The sequence below is a fragment of the Macrotis lagotis genome, chromosome 8 (assembly GCF_037893015.1).
Source record: "Macrotis lagotis isolate mMagLag1 chromosome 8, bilby.v1.9.chrom.fasta, whole genome shotgun sequence".
Classification (NCBI taxonomy): domain Eukaryota; kingdom Metazoa; phylum Chordata; class Mammalia; order Peramelemorphia; family Peramelidae; genus Macrotis; species Macrotis lagotis.
In genome coordinates, this window is record NC_133665.1 from 106,409,446 (window position 1) to 106,428,877 (window position 19,432).

The 19,432-nt window shown below is 43.3% G+C and overlaps 1 protein-coding gene across 2 annotated transcripts in view; it reads right to left on the reverse strand.

The window, feature by feature from the left end:
• Nucleotides 1-15,806: 15,806 nt before the first annotated feature.
• Nucleotides 15,807-19,432, reverse strand: part of MST1R (macrophage stimulating 1 receptor) — a 34,037-nt gene continuing 30,411 nt past the window's right edge. For both annotated transcript variants that reach the window (XM_074197984.1, XM_074197983.1), the window contains exons 18-21: nucleotides 19,258-19,367; nucleotides 18,959-19,124; nucleotides 17,642-17,778; nucleotides 15,807-16,966 (exon numbers count right to left, since the gene is read on the reverse strand). In XM_074197984.1, the coding sequence (XP_074054085.1) occupies nucleotides 16,648-16,966; nucleotides 17,642-17,778; nucleotides 18,959-19,124; nucleotides 19,258-19,367 (732 nt within the window). In that variant the 3' untranslated portion in view covers nucleotides 15,807-16,647. The remainder of the gene's footprint in view (nucleotides 16,967-17,641; nucleotides 17,779-18,958; nucleotides 19,125-19,257; nucleotides 19,368-19,432) is intronic.

Genomic DNA, 19,432 nt, shown 5'->3' on the forward strand with positions numbered 1-19,432 from the left:
TAACTTTCCCAAGGTCAAACAGCTAGTTAGAGTCAAGTGTCTGAGGTCAAATTCAAATTCCTGTCCTGTTGACTCCAAGGTCAGTGCTCTATCCACTGCACCATCTAGGCTTGAAGAAGAGCTAGCTAGAAAATATGGAACCTGGAACCCCTCATGCCTCCCTTGTTTCAATGGGGATATGTAGAGTTAGCCCCAGGAATAGAGGGGGGGCAGGGAGTAGTGCTCCTCATCTCCTGGGACTGTTACTCGGGTTCCTTTCAGAGACTGACTATTCTTCAGTTTTCTCTCTCTCCACCCCCTTAAGCTCCAGGAGTCAATGGGATGGGGAGGGGGATTACAAAAGTCAGGGCTGTCCTAAATTTGTACCCAAGATTGTGTCCAGGAATTAAAGAGGCAGCAGTATTTTGGGAAGAGCAATGTCAGTCACCAAGTAATTACTATATACGACCATGCAAAATTCTGGGGGGAGGTCAAAAAAGCCAAGCCCTCAAGTAGCTCATATTCTAATGGGGAGGACAATAGGCAAAATAACTGTACACAGAAGATGGTGAGATGTGAGAGAGATTATGGAGAAAGAATTACCAGTCTTGGCAAGTGATTGCATGTTGGAAAGAGATTTGCCTCCCTAGTCTCAGGAGGAAGAGATACACAATCTCTGCCAATGGGGGAGATTTAAGGAGGAATCATTTGTGTGAAGGGACACACATACCCTCAGGGCATCATTGAACTGAAGAGGAAGGCAGGAGGCACTCGTGTGACCATACCTAAGGAATATAGAATAAGACCAACGTATTTAACAAAAGATGCATCATCATCCATCAGGGATCTCTAGTTGACTCCTAGAGGAGCTGTCCAAGATAGAGGACCTGTTGCTACTCTTGGCCTCAGTTCCAGATTCCAGAGATGTTCCAGAAAGGTCCCAAGGGAATGAGCAGTTTCTTCAGGGCCTTGCAGTCATTCTTCAGGGTGAAATGGCCTCTCCACCAATTACTTTCTGGTTCAGAGAGTATTTGAATAAAGTTCCTTTTTAGGATTGACTTCTGGAAAAAAAAAATCATGAAATAGCTTTATTCAGAGACCAGCCTGAGACCAGTTCTGAACTCCGGGATGGGGGTGGGACGTGGGGAGGGTTGGGGAAGAATAGAAAACTACTGCTTTCCCTGGTCCCAAGACTAAAGATGAAGGTGTCACTGACCCTGGGGAAGGGATGTGAGGGCTGTAAAGCCTCAGCTCTCCCTATTCTTCCTAAAGAGTTCTCCTCACTTTAAGTAGCATGTGTGGGAGGGGAGAACAGGAATTAACTGAGGTACAAAGCTTAGAGCAGAGATTCAGAGATTACCTAGAGCAGCCTCCTTTCTCTTTTTTTTTTACAGAAGCAATAACTGAGCTCTAGAGAGGTAGATACTTGCCCAAGATTATACAATCTAATATAAAATTATTTTATAGTATAGTTTGTATATTATATTTAAAATCTTAATAATAATATCACTCTATATTTTAGATAGCGAAGATACAAAGACAAAAGGAAAAATAGTTCCTACCCTTAAGGAGTTTACTGAGAGATATACCACTTAAATGTACATTTTATTGAGCAGAGTAACTAGGTTGTCTAGTCCAGCTTGATTTCCCCAACACCAAGCTTACTTATAAAGCATGATCTCTGCAAACATGGAGCTTATTAGCAGATGAACACGAGGCATACACATCTATAACACATAATATGTAAGTGCTACAGAGAAGGGCAAAGGGCTCTGTGAGCACTCCTTCCCCACGTGGTGTCATTTCTGCAGCTTCCAGGAACTTCAATGTTGCCTAAGTTGCTGGTGCATATTGTTCCATACTCAACAATGACTGCCTCCTGAGAAAATAGAAATGGTGAATACCAGAGAAAATTATTACCAGCTGAATAGGGGGAATAGTGTAAGTTTTCTGGGTAAGTGGAATTTAATTTGGATAACATCCATTGCTCCATTCTTTTTCATTCCTCTGATCCTTAGTTTTCCTTCCATGAGAGGGTTCCCCATTTTGGTGAGTGTAGGAATTGTGGACTGGGGGGAGTTCTGGGAATAAAGGAAAACTCAGAAAACAAGGCTTAGTACAGAATCCTTGAATCCTAATTTAAACCAGAACTCAGTGGCAAAAGCCCCATCCCCAGAAATAAAGCCAACACATGGCAAACTTTACCACCTGCTTCATCCAGAGTATCCTGAGAGCTTAGATGGAGACTATGGTTTGCTTAGAAAGTGAAAAGATCAAGAATTTGGTTGGAGAGGATTCTGAGACTTAATTCCAAAATCCACAGTGTTTGTAGCTATGCCTATCCTTAGGATGGGTTTCATACTTGGGGCCTGAGAGCTATGGCCTGGGTTAATTTAGGAATCTCCTTTCTGATCATTGTTCTCTTTTACACACACACACACACACACACACACACACACACACACACACACACACTCATCTAGGAGGAAAGAAAGATTCTATGAAGTCTCTCCCCTCCCTTAGCACCTGACTCTAGTGAACACTATTTCTTTGGTAAGTAGGGTGTGAATCATCTGAGCCTCTCTAGAGCTGGCTGTCATTGCTCCTCCATGCCTGGACCCTAGCCTCCCACCACTCTTTCACATGGTGTCCTTTCTGCAGTTTCCTTTTCATCAGAGTAATGCTGCCCATGTTGCTAGTGCATCCTGTCCTATGCTCAGAAACGACTGCCTCCTGTGAGAAAACAGAGATGATGAAATCAGGTCCAGTCCTCACGGAGCTTCTAGTCTGGAGAACTACTAAGGAAAAAGACATTGACCTCTAGGAACTCACACCCTAAGGGAAGTAAAAGGAGTAGATGACCCATGAGTCCTCCCCAAACCGAGAGACACAGAATCCCACTTCAGCTAGCATGACTGGCAGGTGCTAGGGGAGGGGCTTGTGGAGTGGAGGGAGTAGAATGTTGGCTACCCAGGAACTGAGTAAATAGCTAGTTATTTCATTTTCTCATAGCCCCCTACCTGGATTATTGTAATTATCTTCTAATCAATCTTTCTTCTTCTAATTCCTTATATATAAATTTATACACCACCCTGATTCATACCTCCATTCATCCATGATATTTTCTTCCCAAAAAACTATCCATGGCTCCCTATTACTGAAATGTCTTGCATTCAAGGCCTTTCATGAGCTGGTACCAAATTACCTTTCCACCACTTGCCAAATGGAACTCTGCTCCGGACAAACTATCCTCCTTATATACAAAAATCTTATCCTTTCCTATCTGGGAACTTTTGCTAACTCCATTAGTCCCATCTAGGATGCTTTGCCATTCCAACTCCTGCCCATCCAACCTATCTTTCAATTCAACTCAACAAGAATAACAAAGTGCCTATTATGTGTCAAGCATTGTTCTGGGCTCAGGGAATATAAGACAAAAATGAAAATGGTCTACCCTAAGAGGAAAAATATATCTGAAATTAAATGAACAAAGTCAGTACAAAATATCTAGAAGAAAATAGAAGGAAAAAACAATATGGCAATGGTGGGGATGGGAAACACTAACAGACAAAGGAATCAGGAAAGATTTAATATAGGAGATGATATATGAGACTTTGAAGTGCATTAGGGATTCCAAGAGTCAGAGGTGATGAGGGGTATTGTTCTGGGCTTGGGGGGAGGGGGATGGCTTGTACAAAGATATGAAGATAGGAGATTATATACAAGAAAAAGCAAGTAAACAACTGGGGTAGGACATAAAGTATCTGAAGAAAAGAATAATGTGAAATAAGTTTGGAGATACAGGATTTCATTTTGGTAAAAAAAAAAAAAAAAGAGCCCTGAACTGAGTGTAAGGAGACCTGAGTTGAACTACAGATTGGACTACAGATCAAATCCAGAGAATTGTGCTTATTTCCAGGTGCCATATTTTATTCTGATTTTAATTTTTTAAATCTATTTCTGATTGATTTTTTTACATCATTTTTATTTCCCAATATATCCCTGCCTTGCTCAGAAAGTTATCCCTTGGAACAAAGAATAAGAAGATAGAGGGGGGAAAACCCTAACCCAAAATTCAACAAAACTTACTCCCTCATCTAGACACCCCAACTGAGTGACAAATCTCCATACCCCCCTCCCATTCAAGGTTCATTGGGAAAGCCATTAGCTGATCTAGGCCTTCTTTCTTTCTTTAACATATACAGACATGATAGACTAGATGACCTTTTAGGCATGTTTCAGTTCTGAATCCTAAAATCTGTAAAATCTTTAATTTTTTTCAAATCCCTTCATCATCAGTCTTCTCTCACAGTTGCTTTTTTTTAAGGTTTTTTTTTTTTTGCAAGGCAAATGGGGTTAAGTGGCTTGCCCAAGGCCACACAGCTAGTTAATTATTAAGTGTCTGAGACCGGATTTGAACCCAGGTACTCCTGACTCCAAGGCCAGTGCTTTATCCACTACGCCACCTAGCCTGCCTCACAGTTGCTTTAAGATCTCTATGAGGCCAAAAACCTGGCCGATTCGTTTGCACTCTTCCACTTCCTTGTATCTGTACAGGTTCCCCACATCTGGAACTTTCTTTATCTCTTTTTGTTGAAATCCTTGTTTTTTAGACCCAGCTTAGATATCAACTCCTCCAGGAAGCTTTCCCTGATTAGTCTACTTCAAAGTACTGCCTTCTTCTTCAAAGTTCCTAGACCACATTGTCTAGAGCTCTCCTTTGCATCAAATACCTATTTAGATATGAAATGGTATGTTTTAAGCTTCTTGAGGGCAGGGATTTTCTTTTTTGATATAAGCAACCTCTCACAGAAGCCAACATAGAATCTTTTTTGGAGGTGTTGGGGAAGTTGGCACCCTGGACTACTCAGATTTTTTTCAGGATATTTTATTGATACCTTTTGTTTCCACAACTTATTCATTTCCCAAATATCCCCATCCTTCTCTGAAATGAGTCATCCCTTGTAATATAGGGAAAAATAGATAAATAAAAAATAAACAAAACAAGTTAACACAGTGACTAATGTGTCCTGTACCTATAGTCCCCCAACTTTCCACCAAAAGAAAGAAATCCAGGGTAAGATTCTTTACACAGTAGATTCTTAATAAATGTTTTTTTTTAATTTGAATTGACCTTTCAGACTCTTCATTTTCAGTATCCTCTAGTAGATGCACTCTCTTTGGATAGAAAGGTTGGTAAATATTACCTAGGACATAGGGAGTTCTGTCAAAAGACATCATCTTTTGTCTTCTACCAAGAATTAGGCAAGGATCCAGTTTGAAGATGCTCTGATGGCCCCACAAGAGCTTTTCTGAATCTCATCCCTGCTTTCCTCAATTACATTCTGTGATTCCCTCCTTCCCAAAGGTCTCCTTGTATTGGGATTGTGATGAATGAGAACAGATCCTTTGGCTAAACTATGGATAAGGAAGCTCTCTGTATACTCCCTAATTTACTGTGGTAGAATTTAGAATTACAAAAGATCTTAGAAATTGTCTGGTTCAAACCCATTGTTTTACTAAGGAGGAAAATAAAGCATAGAGATAGAGAAAGGTCTAATTTGAATTAAATACAGGTAATAAGTATTGAAATTTTGTATTTAGCTTCCCTGAAATCCAGTGTTCTTTCCACAATATCATGGTTTCCAATCATACCACTACTCTCAATTCCAGTCAAAGTGAGTGTCCTCAAAGGAATGGCATAGTCACAGAATGTCAGTGCTGGGAGATACTTTAGAGCTGGGAGGGACTTTAAAAAATAGAACACAGAAAACAGAATGTTAGGGCTGGGAGGGACTTTAAAACACAGGAAACCAAATGTTAGAGATGGGAGGAACCTTAGAGACTATCTAATCCCACACCACCATTTTGCAGATGAGAAGACTGTTCCCAACTCCCCATTGTGGCCTTCCAAGAAAGAAGGAAGGTAGATGCCTAAATCCATTTGCTTGCTATTGCTCATCAGCTTTTATTTACTCAAAAATAACAACAGTGTTTTCTGTAATGCCTGCCTTCCCTAATGTTTCCTGCATAGTTATTCTTCATCGGCAGAACTACAAATTGAGTTGTGGTATAGGGCAATTCCCCAAGCAGGGGAGGGTATGGAACTGGAGGTAGCATGCTTGGGTTCATGCTTATGTTCTGCTTCGTTCTAAGCTATGGTGGGTGCTACTTCAAAGCTGCTTTAGATTCCAAATCTTCCTTTTCTTCCTGCCCATGTCCCTGGGAAGAAGGTTGGCCTGAGGTGGGTAGCATCCCACCATTTGATGAAGAACATCCCACCTCCTCAGTCATACACATCTGACCAGGGAGCAGAGGATGCCTATAGAGATTGCCTGTCTTTCTTCCCATCCCTCTGACTCAGACATTTACTAGTTATGTGAGCCTTGGCTATTTATTTTTTATAATAATATATAATGATAAAAATAAATAATATATTATTAGATATTAATCTATCTGTCTCAGTTTTCTCAAAAAAATAAGGAAGTTGAATTTAATGACCTCTAAGGTCCCTTCTAGCTCTAAATCCATAAACCTATAGGATGCCCATTTGACAGAATGAGAAAAACTAAAGCCCAGGGAGATGAAGAAATAATGAAATCATAGAGTTGGCACCTTTCTAGTCTCTCTATGCTTCCGCCAGTATTATGGAAAAACATCAGCATCAGATGACTTAGATTCTAATCCTAGTGCTGATACTTACTACCTTTGTTACCATGGGTACTTAAGTGCCTTCCTTCTCTGACCCTCAGTCTCTTCATCTATAAAATGAAGGGGTTAGATTAGATCATTTTAAAGATATCATAATCCTCTTCTCCTAGCCAGTTCACTGAGGTATCAAAAGACCCTGAGGGGCAGGATCCAAGGCATGGAATTATAAAAGTTATACTTGACCCAAAATTCAATAACTGTATTTGACCTTGAGTAAATTGTTTCACCTCCCTCAGCCTCAGTTTCTACACATGTAATATGGGGGATAATAGCTCCTTGCCCAGCCTTTCTCATTGCTGTGACAAAGGCATTTGTAGACCTTAAAACACTATATAAATGGGAGCTATTATTATTAATCCTAGCCTTTCCTGTCCCTAGGGGAGCTCACAGTACCTCAGAGGCCTTTTCATAGCTTTTGCTGCTCCTAACAAGTGACAGAGCACAATGACACATAAAAGCAGGAAGTTTCAGAGTCATCTCCAAGCCTCAGGTTACAGCCTCGAGGCTTCTGAGATTCAGAGGGAGTCTCTTGGTTAATGGTCCCCAGTTTCTCTAGTTTTCTTCCTGACCCATCTCTGGGGTGTTTAGTGGATCCCCTAGCTGAGGCACCTCTACAAAAAAGCTCCTCTTCTGGGAGAGGCTCCAGACCCAAGGCAGGACAGCATTGCCAACAAATAGACTCTGATGGTATCTGACAGGCGCTGGCCTCTGGAGAGAAAAGAGGAGGGCAATCAGCAGCAGGTGCAGGAGCCCTGCAGAGTCAGGTCCCATGAGCTCCCCCCCACAGTGACGTGCAGCCGGCCCCCACCCTTTTGAAGGACCTAATTGGGTCCCTTCCCTTGGGGGGGAGCTGCAAAGACTGCAGGGACCAACATGACCCAGAAAAGGGACCCAAAATGCACCTTTTCCTTGAGCAAAGGGATTTATTCATGAAACTTCCTTCATCTCCCTTCACTCTGTCCCCCCTTCCTCTCATTGAATTCTCCTATTCCTTTACTGACCCTTCATGTCTTCCTGGAGTCCTCATTGTATCAGAGACTACTTGAGTCTATCTTCCTGCCCAACTCCCTGTCTCTTCTTCTAGAACTCTTGTTTTTGATCTCCTTTGCCTTTCTGGAATCTCCTTTCTTTCAAGGAAAGTTCATCCTTTCCCAGCCTCTTTCCATGGAGTCCTCCACATTGCCTCCCCAAGTGGCCATAGTCCTCTAACCCTTCCCCATCAACCCTTCACTCAGCCCACCGTTCCTTCTCCAGTCAAAAGATCTTCGAGTCCTTAATCCCTCTCTGTGCCACCATCCTCTTCACTACTGTTCTCTCACTAACCCAAGCCTTTCCCTTCTAGTCATTACCTGCACAATGTCAAATTAATATTCCCAAGTCATAGGTACAATCTTGTCATTCTTCTTTTCAAAAAATTCACAGTTGTTCCACATTGTCTCAAGGATGAAATGCAGACTGACTCCTCCGGCATTTAAAACTCTTCATAATTTGGCTCTGACCTATCTTTCCAGGCTTATTAACATTGCTTTCCTTCCTGTGTTCGGGTCAAACAGAACTGTTTGCTACTCCATGTACATACCATTCTTTCTCCTGTCTCCATGACTTTGCCTAATCTGTCCTCCATGTCCAGGATGCCTCTCAAGATTCCCTTGTTCTTCAAACTTTAATCCAGGTGCCATCTTTTCTAAGACTTTCTCTGATCTGTAGTCCCTGCAGACTCCATCCCACCTCACCCCCATCTCTTCCATTGCTTTATACTTATTTATGTGTAAATGTGTTATTTCCCCATAGAATGCAAATTTTTTGAGGGCAGGGATTCCTTTGGTTTTCATTTTTTTAATCAATCAATGAACCAACAATTTTTAATGCCTTATTATGTTCCAGGCAATATGCTAGACTTTGAGGATATAAATAAAAAAATATAGTTCCTATCCTTAAAAACTTTATGTTCTAATTGGAGTGGGAGTGAAGGTGGAGAATCCAATATGGTCACAGATGAAGTAAGTATAAGATACATACAAAATAAGTTCAAAGCAAGTTGGAGGTGTGTGTGAAAGGAAGGAAGTGTACTCATAACTGGGATAATCAGGAAAAGCTTCTTAAAGAAGGTGGCATGATGGATCTTGAAAAGAATTAGGAGTTTCACAAGGCAGAGTTGAAAAGGCTTTCTAGTGGAGGGGAAGCTTCTATGCAAAGGTGAGGAGGCAGGAGATTAAATGTCACATATGGGCAAATGCTAGTAGGAGAGTTTGATTGTATCAGAACTAACGAGGGGGAGTATTGAATACTCAACCTGGAATAATAAGTTGGAAACAAACTGTAAAGGACCTTTAAAGTATTAAAATATCTACAGGAGGGAAAAAGTTAAATTTTGGACATGCTGAATTTGAGTGTCTGTTTCTCTAGCAACTCTTATACAGCAGGAGCTTCATAGATACTCATTGATCAACTGACTGTACTCCAATTCTCTCATTGAGGGTCCAAGTTCTCTCTGGGTCCCTGTCCTCTCCCTAAGCTTCCATCTGTCTCATATAGCCCCTTCTCCTGTTAATGAGCCCTATCTATGCAGGGGTGCTAAACCAAGCTCAGGGAGCTAAAGTTAAAAAAAGAAATAGGAGGAGGAACAAATCCAGACCCTGTCTCAAGGGGCAATCCCTTCTGTGAGATCACAGTCTAGGGAAGACAAAGGAGGAGGTGTCTTCAGTTTGGGATAATTGCCTCTATCCAATTGGGATAAGGTTAAAGGTTAGTCACTACAAGGATCCTTCCCTTTTCCTGTCTTGTGTCCCAGGGCAAGTCCTTTAGTTTAAACTCAAGAATTGAGAAGAAAAGAGAGTATGTCTGGCAGGCATATTGAGAGAGAGAGAGAGAGAGGGAGAGAGAGAGAGAGAGAGGATGAATGTTGGCTCACATTAGAATGTTAGCCCCCTGAGGGCAACAACCAGTTTGGCTTTGGCTTTGTATTCCCAGAGGAAGTGCCAGGTGTCTGGCACCTTATGTACCTGGTACCTTAATGTACCTTTTCTGCTTGGTTGATACATGCATAGAATTTAAAGCTTTATGAAAGACGAGAGAGACCTGGTCTCCCCCCTGGTGGCACTCAGATCAGCAAGGACAATCAGTCAGAAAAAATGGTTTCTCCTAGAAGGCAGGGTATGTATACTGGGGTCTGTAAGACAAAGGCAGACACAGGCTAAGGAAATAGAGGAAAAAAGGAATCATGCCACCCTGGAAAAACCAGAAGAGGCTTCTTGGAGGAAGCATCACTTGGCCAAGCCCCCTGAGGGAGGGAGAGGATTTTAACAGGTGGAAAAAAAGAGAGGGCATCCTCCCTGTGTGAAATAAGAAAACTATCTCTTGAGTCAGACAGAGAGAATGAAGAATCAGGAGGGAGAGATCTGGAGCCTGCTGTGCCAATGGAATGCCTTGCCACCCGAGCGACCCTCTGTGATCCTGGGCCTAACACTCAAGGCCCCATAACTGAATGGCACAGAACACATTTGCACAGGACTCACTTGCCAGGGAAAGGTTGCCATCTCTCAGTTTCTCTGCCCAAGTATCTCCCCTCCCCCCCCAGAGCTTGCTTGGAAGCTTGCTGAGTCTGGAGTCTGTCCAATTTCCTAGGGAGAGGAGACTGAATTAGGGGAGACTATAAGCCAGCCTACGTGCAAACTGCAAGGCAGTTCAGGTGTGTGTGTGTGTGTGTGTGTGTGTGTGTGTGTGTGTGTGTGTGTGTGTGTGTGTCCTGGAATCCCTCTAGGCATCCTGCTGCCATAACTACCCAGTGACAGCTGAGAGAAGAGGCGGAGGGCTTCCTCTTGTCTCACTGGACCAGGGAACTTGAGAATCTGAATGCTAACTACTTTCTCTGTCTGAATACCCCTGCCAATCATATCCGCCCCCCTTCTCCCCTCAATTCTTGAGATTAAACCAAAGAATATTCTTTGGAACATAGGACAGGAAAGGGAAAGGATTCTTGCAGAGACTAATCTTTAACCTTATCCCAGTTAGATAGAGGCAGATCTCAAACTGAAGACTTGTATTCCTGGATTGTCATGTCCCAGAGGGCAAGGCCCAGGTCTTCTCTCTTCTGTTTTTCCTAGACCCTTCTGAGGGCAGGGTCTGGGTTTGCTCCTTCCTCCTATCTCCTTTGTTTACTTTGACCCCCTTATCTCTGCATAGATGGGGAGGGGGTAATGGCTGTATAAGATGATAGAAGTTTAAGGGGAGAACAGGGACCCAGAGAAGAGGCTGAACACTCAGTGAATAAAAGTATCAATCAATAAACATCTATTAACAGCTACTAGATGAACAAAGACAAATCCAATTCAACATGTCCAAAATATAAATATTTTCTTCCCATTAGGTTTTTTATTGAATTTGAGATTAGAATCTCAAACCAGGCTGGTTCATGATATTTCTCCTCTCTCAATTACTTCTAACCCTCCTTCCCTGGATGTTAGTAAAAATCTGAATTCCCTGCTCCAAAAGGGTTTGCTCTGTTCCATAGACTGCAAGTCAGGAATCCCAGTTGCTAAGTTAGGAAAAAACTTAAAGATCACCTAGCCCATAACTTAAAAGGAATCCCCTTAATAATATCCAAATAATGGTTATCCAGCCTCCAGTGGAAGAACCCCCAGTTACAAGGAACTAACTCCCACTGGAGTTGAGTCAGATTTCTTAGGTCAAAAAAAAATGTGTTTAGTCTCTCTTCCCCATGACAGCGTATCAGATGCTTGGAAAGCAGAAATCTGACCTCCAGTTCAGTTTTTTCTTCTGTAGAATAAACAACCTTCAACTAATCCTTGTAGGCTATGTCAGTCTCCAGTCCTCTCACAACATCCGGTTCTCTCTCCTCTGAATGCCCTCTATTTTGTGGAAATTTTTCCTAAAACAGTACAGTATTGATGCCCCAAACTCCAGATGTGGATTCTAATTCACACTGTGATCCTGGACAAGGATCACCTCTCTACTTCTTTTGCCTTATAAAATGGGGACAGTCTTGCCTGCTCACAAATCTTTGATAGAAAAAAGGACTGAAAAAAAAAAGACTTACAGTCTTATATCATGACAATTATACTTTTCCTGCAGGCTCCATCGAAAAGTATAAGGGAGATGAAATCCAGGCAGGCTCCCTGATGATTTCATCCTCCCTCCTGAAAGGTCAGGGGACCAATTTGGGGAGATCAGAAAATCCTGAGTCTCTTATTTCTTTGGTTAACATATAAAATGGTTGAGTAGGAAGGGGTACATTTAAATGGAAAAGAAGAGGGAGCTTTTGGGCTGAGATGAAAGCCCTGCAGAGACATGGTTAAAGCCAATGACAATGAATCAGTTTGTACAAACTCTGTTCATCCTGCTCCACCCCCAGTTGCTAAAACAGGTGTTTCTCTGTCTAGAGCCTTGTGGGAATTTCTTCTCTAAAAGATAATAATTCCTCCAAAATCTTGGGATCACATGATTAGAGCCAGAGGGGAACTTAGAGATGACCTAGTCTAACTCTTATTTTATAGGTCAGATACCAGGAGCCAATAGAGGGGATAGGACTAGGCTGGGATGGGGGGCAGAACCAGCACTAGTTCTAAGTGAGGTCCATGTCGTTTCCACATGTTTGCCAAGACTCCTCTGAGCCTCTCTTTTTACCCAGTACATTGCAGAACACAAAGATGGGCACACCAAGAGTTTCTGGAAAATCTTAATGAGGAATTAACAGTCTGATATTAAGGGCAATATCAAAGCTAGAGCTAGGTCAGAGCTAAGTTCAAATTTATAGTTTAATGGGACTCTTCATTGTCAGGAGGATAGCTATTAAAAATAATAACCAGAGGGCTTGGAGGGAGATGGAGACCAGGCCTCATTCTCTTTTCATTGCACTCATCCAGGAGAAAGATGCAGCTGCTCCCTATGGCCTTGAGCAGCGGGTGATATTCAGCCTTTGTAGAGCCACGCATGGATGACCCCATGGCCTCCTTTCCCACTCAACTTATGTGCCCATGTTCCTGAACTGTGCTCTTGGGTACACTCAGCTGGTGAAAGGTTGCTTCTGAGGTTTGTTAATAATAATAATTGATAATTTGTTTTTCAGATGAGTCCAACTCTTCATAATCCCATTTGGGGTTTTCTTGGCAAAGATACTGGAGTGGTTTGTCATTTCCTTGTTCAGTTCATTTTAAAGATAAGAAAACTGAGGCAAACAGGGTGAAGTGACTTGCCCAAAGACATAGCTAGTAAGTTTCTGAGGTCAGATCTAAACTCAGGAAGATGAGTTCTTTTGACCCCAGACCTGGTCTTCTATCTACTATACCATCTAGCTCTCTTGTTAATTTATATACAGACTTAAAAGTTTTTTTTTAAGTGCATTACAGACATTATCCCTAAATAGCTAGTTGGTACAATGGATGAAACATTGGGCTTGGAGTTAGTAAATGCTGAGATTAAATCCAGTCTCAAACATTTACTAGCTGTGTGACCCTGGGCAAGTCACTTGATTTGTTGCCTGGATGCCTCAGTTTCCCAAAAAGTAAAACAAAGATAATAATAATGACTTTCAAGTCATTGTAAGATCAAATGAGATATAAGTAAAGCACTTTTCAAACCTTAAGGCAATATATAAATGCTGGCTAGTAAAAAAACGTTAAAGTAGGATTTGAACTCAGGTCCTCCTGGCTTCAATTTCAGTACATTATCCACTGTCTAGAAAAGACTTTGGAAAGTTCCACCTCCATCCCAGCATGAGCATAAAAGTAAGAGCTCTAGCTTCTAGAGCCCAAGCTTGTTTCCTAAACACTTCAGTCTAGGAGTCTGTTTCTCATTCTGCCTCCTTACTCTTATCTCCAAAGCCCAGAATCATAAAAGGAATTCTCATTGGGCAGGGACCAGGAAAGGCAAATGTTCTAACCCCAAAGTGCCTCAGATCAAAAGTTGGCAAGAAGCCATTTGGCTCCTAGAAGCAAGATGAGAGGGTGTGGTACAGTGGTGTCTTTGGGGACACAAAGAAAGGTGAAAAAAAAGGCCAAAGAGTCGAGTCTCTGTTCCCAAGGAACTAGCCGCTCCTTATCTAATGGAAGAGACTACACGCAAACTTACGTAGAGACCAGATCGAGACAGGATAAATTGGGGATAGTTTCAGAGGGAAGACATTAAAAATAAGGAGGACTAGGAAAGGATGACTGGTAGAAGAAGATAGAACTTTAGTTGAGACTTGAAGAAAACCAGGGAAGGCAGGAAGCAGAAATGAGGAGGGAGAGAACTCCAGATTTGGGAAACAGAGAAAGTGCCAGAGACAGAGGCGCTCAAGGAACAACAGAGGCCATTGTCACTGGATGAAGAACCCATGGAGGGGAGTAAAGTGTAAGAAGACTGGAAAGGTGAGAAAAGTCCAGGTTAGAGAGGAGCTTTGCAAGATGGAGGATTTTATAATTAATCTTAGAGGTAATAGGGAGCTACTAAAGTTTATTAGTTCCAGTTAATGGTGAGTAACATAGTTAGATACACCTTTGAGGAGGATCATTTGGAAACTGAGGTTTATGTCTTCTGTCTTTGATTTATCAGTCTCTCCAATTGTTAAGCCGAGTTGAAACCTGTCAGTGAAGGATTTATTCACTGTTGAGGACAAGTCTAGCCTCCGATCTTGGTTACAAACTAAACCCGAGGGGCAGCTAGGTGGCACAGTGGATAAAGCACTGGCCCTGGAGTCAGGAGTACCTGGGTTCGAATCCGGTCTCAGACACTTAATACTTACCTAGCTGTGTGGCCTTGGGCAAGCCATTTAACCCCATTTGCCTTGCAAAAACCCAAACTAAACCCGGATCCTACCAACGGACTCTCAAAATGCCAGTGATCATACAAGGGAAGGGTTTCAACCAGGGAATGTGGATGATTCAACACATTCCACTCTTTCTATTGGAGTTCAGACCCCATACCTTACTGACAAAGAGTTGGAGGGCTTCTTATAGCCCTTAACTGGGACAATGCCCTTTGGCCAACTAGGATAATAGAAACAGAATTTTCCAGCTGGGAAGAACCTTAGAGATCAAATGACCTAATGCTTTCATTTTACAGATGGGGAAACTGAAAAAGAAAAGGACCAAACTAAAGTTTTCTTTCTCCTGGTTTCTTACTTACTGCCAATCAAAGCAGATTTAGATGGAAGAAACCCAAAGTCAAGAAAGTCAGCAAAGTATGAGGTGAGAGGATGGGAGAAAGGCACTCTTGATCCCGGGACATTGCTTCTACCCAGGCAGCCTTTGAGAAACTTAGCCAGGCTGTGCCAGGGATGAGAGAACCAGGGGCCCCAGCCTAGCAGGAGATGTTTTAAAAGGGAATAGTAGACTTTCTGAAATAGATCTGGTCTGGAGATGGGGTGAGCAGGATGAAGGGAAGAGGAGGAGAGCTTCTGCTTTTTACATTTTCCAGTTTCCGCCTTCTCTGCTTCATCAGTCAGCCTGAGAACCTCCCTCCCCCATTCCTCCAGCAGCCCCTTCTGGGGAAAGCAACCATTCATGGGCCCCCAGTCCCCGCCTGGCCTGCTGTGCTGATGGCCTTGAGTCTGGTATAAATAGAAGTCTGAATGCCTTGGTTACAATGGATGGCTCACCCTCACCCTCCTCCTTCCTCTTCCAGGGCCCCCCCTCCCAGCCTCCCTTCCCCCAACCTCAGCTGAGACACTGTGTGGACAGAACTGGGGGATGGTGTCTAGGCTAGGGAACCACAGGCATGTTCAGATTTAGCCTCAGGAGGAGGGCCGATAGAAGACATCCTATGGGCCTAAGATCCAGAATCCCAAAGTATCAGTGGGAGGAGGCACAAAGAACAATTTCTGTCAAAGGTGGAAGTATTGACTTTACAGATTCTCTATCCACATCCTGACTTCAGTGAAAGAAAATGGAACCGAAAAGGGTTTGTTCAAGGTCACCCAAGTCCAAAGCCATTCTTATTTCCAGCTTTCTCCTAGGCTCTCTTCTCTTTCACGTGTCCACAGCCTTCTTGTTGGGGAGAAGGCAGTTCCTGAGCTGCTTCATCCTAAGAAGTGGTCAAATGAACGAGAGGAGGCAATTCCATGGAATCGCTGAGGATGTAAAGAAAGGAAAAAAAGCCAAACAAACAAAAAACCAGTCTTGGCTCCCAAGGAGAACATAATTTAATGGCAGAAACATTTGGACAAATATATACAGACAAGGTAGATATGGGATAAATTGGAGATGATCTCAGAGGGAAGACACTCAAGTTAAGGAAGAATGGGGAAAGATTATTCTTACAGAAGGTGGGACTCCAGAACAGTCTGTATTTTCAAAGAAAGGCCAAGGAAGGGCATTGCTTAACCTCAAATGAATGAAACTATAATGGTGGAAATTCAGGCAGCAGTAAGAGGAGATATTTGGGCTAGGAAGGATTCTTAAGCACCCTCTAGAGCCAACTTCTCCCCAGCCTGGCTGGATTGTAAAGTGGTTTCAAAAGAAATTAAGTGGTGGTTACAACCAAAGGATACTTTCTCCTTGACTCATACTCCCTTCTCCTATCAGGGACAGGAAGGGTGCAGTTGGGGCCTGGACTTTACCCTAATCCTCTGTAGGTACTGGAGTTGGTGACTGATACTTCTGTGTCTCTATTTTCACATCATTTGAAAAGGATCATGCCCCTATTCTTTCCTCAGAGGGAAGGAGAGGATGGATGACCTTCCCTTTCCCTTATCAACCAGGAGGATTATAAGCAAGGAGCCAGGGCTCCTGAATAGAGACAGCAGCCTTGAAGGTTCTTGAAATATTTTGTTTGCATTTCTCCCTGAGCACCAAGAACCAGGGAGCCAACCACAGGTTAGGCCAGGGGCTCTATATGTAGGCCCTGCTTGCTCTTTACTCAGTTTCCCTGAGCTGCCCAGCCTGGGTTCCCAGGCACTCAGATTCAGGCTGTCCTCTCAATTTGTCCTGATTCAGATGTCACCCAGCCTGACAGCAGCTATCATGTAGAGCTCTCCAGTGGGCTGGAAGTGAAGGGAGGCGCTGAGAGGGGTCGGGAATGCCCCTTCCTCTTTGTCATAGTCTTCTTCTCTGAGTCCTCAACTTCTTCTTCTTCTTCCTCACTCTGGTCCAGCTCGTCTTCAGAGCTGGGGTAGGGAGGCAGGATGGGACCACACTCGAGGTTCACATAACCGCTGTGTAAGTTGACATAATGCTCCCCACACAGGGAGGCCGAGACACACTCCACCTCCCTCACTAGTACCCCAAATGTTGGCCGCTCTGTGGGGATGGGATCCCAGCATTGGAGCATCACTTCATACCTGACAGGGACAGATATCTTCAGAAGAGGAAGGAGAGGTGCCCACATAATTGCCATCCATACTAATCAAAGCCTCATACCTCATCAAAACAATTGCATCTTCTCCCTGAGCCCAGGCCCCAACCCAAGTAAGACTTATTCAACACCAAAGCTTGCTGGGGTCCTTATGGATCAACCAATCCCACCTCCTTCATTTTACAAAGGGGAAAACTGAGGCCACAAGATGGGGAAAAGAATTACTCAAGGTCATATTAAATTAGGGCCAAGTCAGATCTAACTTCCAAGTGTCTCATCTCCCAGGCTAGGGGTCTATCTTCCCAGTCTCTGACATGAGATCTCATTTTGAATATTGATTCTATCAATCAGGCTATACAACCTTGAGCAAGGATTTTGTTGGGGCCTCATTTCCTTCTCTATAAAAATGAGGTGACAAGGTGGTCCCTAACGGTTTTTCTAGTTCTAATTTATAAATCTCTGGCTCCGAAGAAGAGCATTAGAATCATCTAAGGGACCATTGAATTTAGAGCTGAAAGGAACCTTTACTAGTCCAACTCTCCCATTTTACCAAGGAGGAAACTGAAACCTAGAGAGAATTGAGGATTCTGACTCCCAGCACCATGTTGTCAGACCCATCCCCAACTGTGACCCACATCCCTAATATCCTCATGGTACTCACAGAGCATCAGGGCAATACTCAGGTTGAGGTAGACGTCGGCCCTGGGCCAGGAAATGGGCAATGTCGAAAGGGTCGATGTTGGGATATGGGGATGCCCCTCGAGTCAGCAGCTCCCAAAGTAGGACCCCAAAAGACCACTGGGGATGAAGAGAAGAGTCAATGGATAGTCACTTCAACTGTTCTCTGACTCTGTCAGCCCAGAAGGTCTTCCACATTCCCCACAGGATTCCTCTGGTTATAGATGAGGAGACTTATGGCAGTTCTTATCACCTTTAAATGGTCTACTACATTTCCTCTTCTCTTTCCCTTGAATCCTCAAATTTCATCCTCCAAAACTATCTTCCTGAAGCCCTTGCCTTTGCTCCTCCTCTGTCTCCTTACAGGATACACCCCCTTCTTGACAGAGGGGGCAAACTGAGGCCTAGGAGTGGTAGCCATATTAGGGACTTTGTGGATTCTAGAATCAATCACTGATTATTGACTTGTGGGGGAAGAAGAAGGAAGTGAATCACCTTGAGGACTGTCTGTGGCAACTATATAATATTCATATTTATGACAATGACTCATTCTAGAGCACCAAGTGACCAAGTATTATTACCCTGGCTCTGACACTGAATAACTGTATGACTTTGAACATCAGTGTACCTTTCTGAGCCTCAGCTATAAAATCAGTACCTTCCCGTCCAGAGCTCATAAGGATGAAAAGGTAGTGTCTGCTGAGGTCTGTAGACCTGCCCACCACCATTTTTAAGTTAACCATTTAGGCAGTGCCAAAATAAATCAAAGGATTTCAAGCTGGAAAGGACCTCAGAGATTGTCTAGTACTTTTATAAAAGAGACAGTGGGGGGCAGGTAGGTGGCACAGTGGATAGAGTACTGGCTTGGAGTCAGGAAGATCTGAATTCAATTCTGGCCTCAGACACTTAATAATTGTCTAGCTGTGTGACCTTGGGCAAGTCACTCTTAATCCCATTGCCTTAAATAAATTAAAATTTTTTTTTTTAAAAAAGACAGTGAAGACCAGAAGATCACACTGCCAATATGTAGCAAAGAGAAATGAGATTTGGTGATGTGTCTCCTTGGCTGAGGTAGATGGCTCTAGGAGGACCACAGATGCAGACCTGAAAGAGATCTCAGAATTCATTTAATCTAAATCCTTTGTTTTACAGTTGCAGAGCTGCAAGAGATCTCAGGATTCATCTAGTCTAAACCCCTCATTACAAGTGAAGAAACTGAGGAAGGAAGAGGAAAGGATACTTGCCCAAAGTCTAAGAGGATTTTGCAAGGAGAGGAGGCACAGTCCACCCCACTTCTTACCACGTCTGATTTGGTAGTGAACTTGTATGTCTGCAAACTCTCCAGGGCCATCCATTTGACCGGTAGCCGGGCATGACGATGCCTCCTGACACTGTAGTACTCTTTGTCTAAGATGTCTCGGGCTAGGCCAAAGTCAGCCACTTTTACTGTAAATGTCTCATCCAGCCTGAGGAGATAGGTGCCGGGGCCTCTAGCACTTTAGAATAGGGACTGGGGTTGCCCTCTTCCCTCCCCATTGTGACTTGAGCTCTCTCTGCCTTGACTTGGCTGCCCTTTTCCCTCCCAACCTGGCTCCTCACATGCAATTCCGAGCTGCAAGATCCCTGTGAACAAATTTCTTCTCAGCCAGGTAGGCCATCCCTCGGGCCACCTGCAACCCGAAGCCAATGAGATCCTTCACTGTGGGGTTCTGAAAAGACATCACAGCAGTCATAGGATAGAAGGTATAGCAGTGCTAGGGCCAGGTTCTCCTAG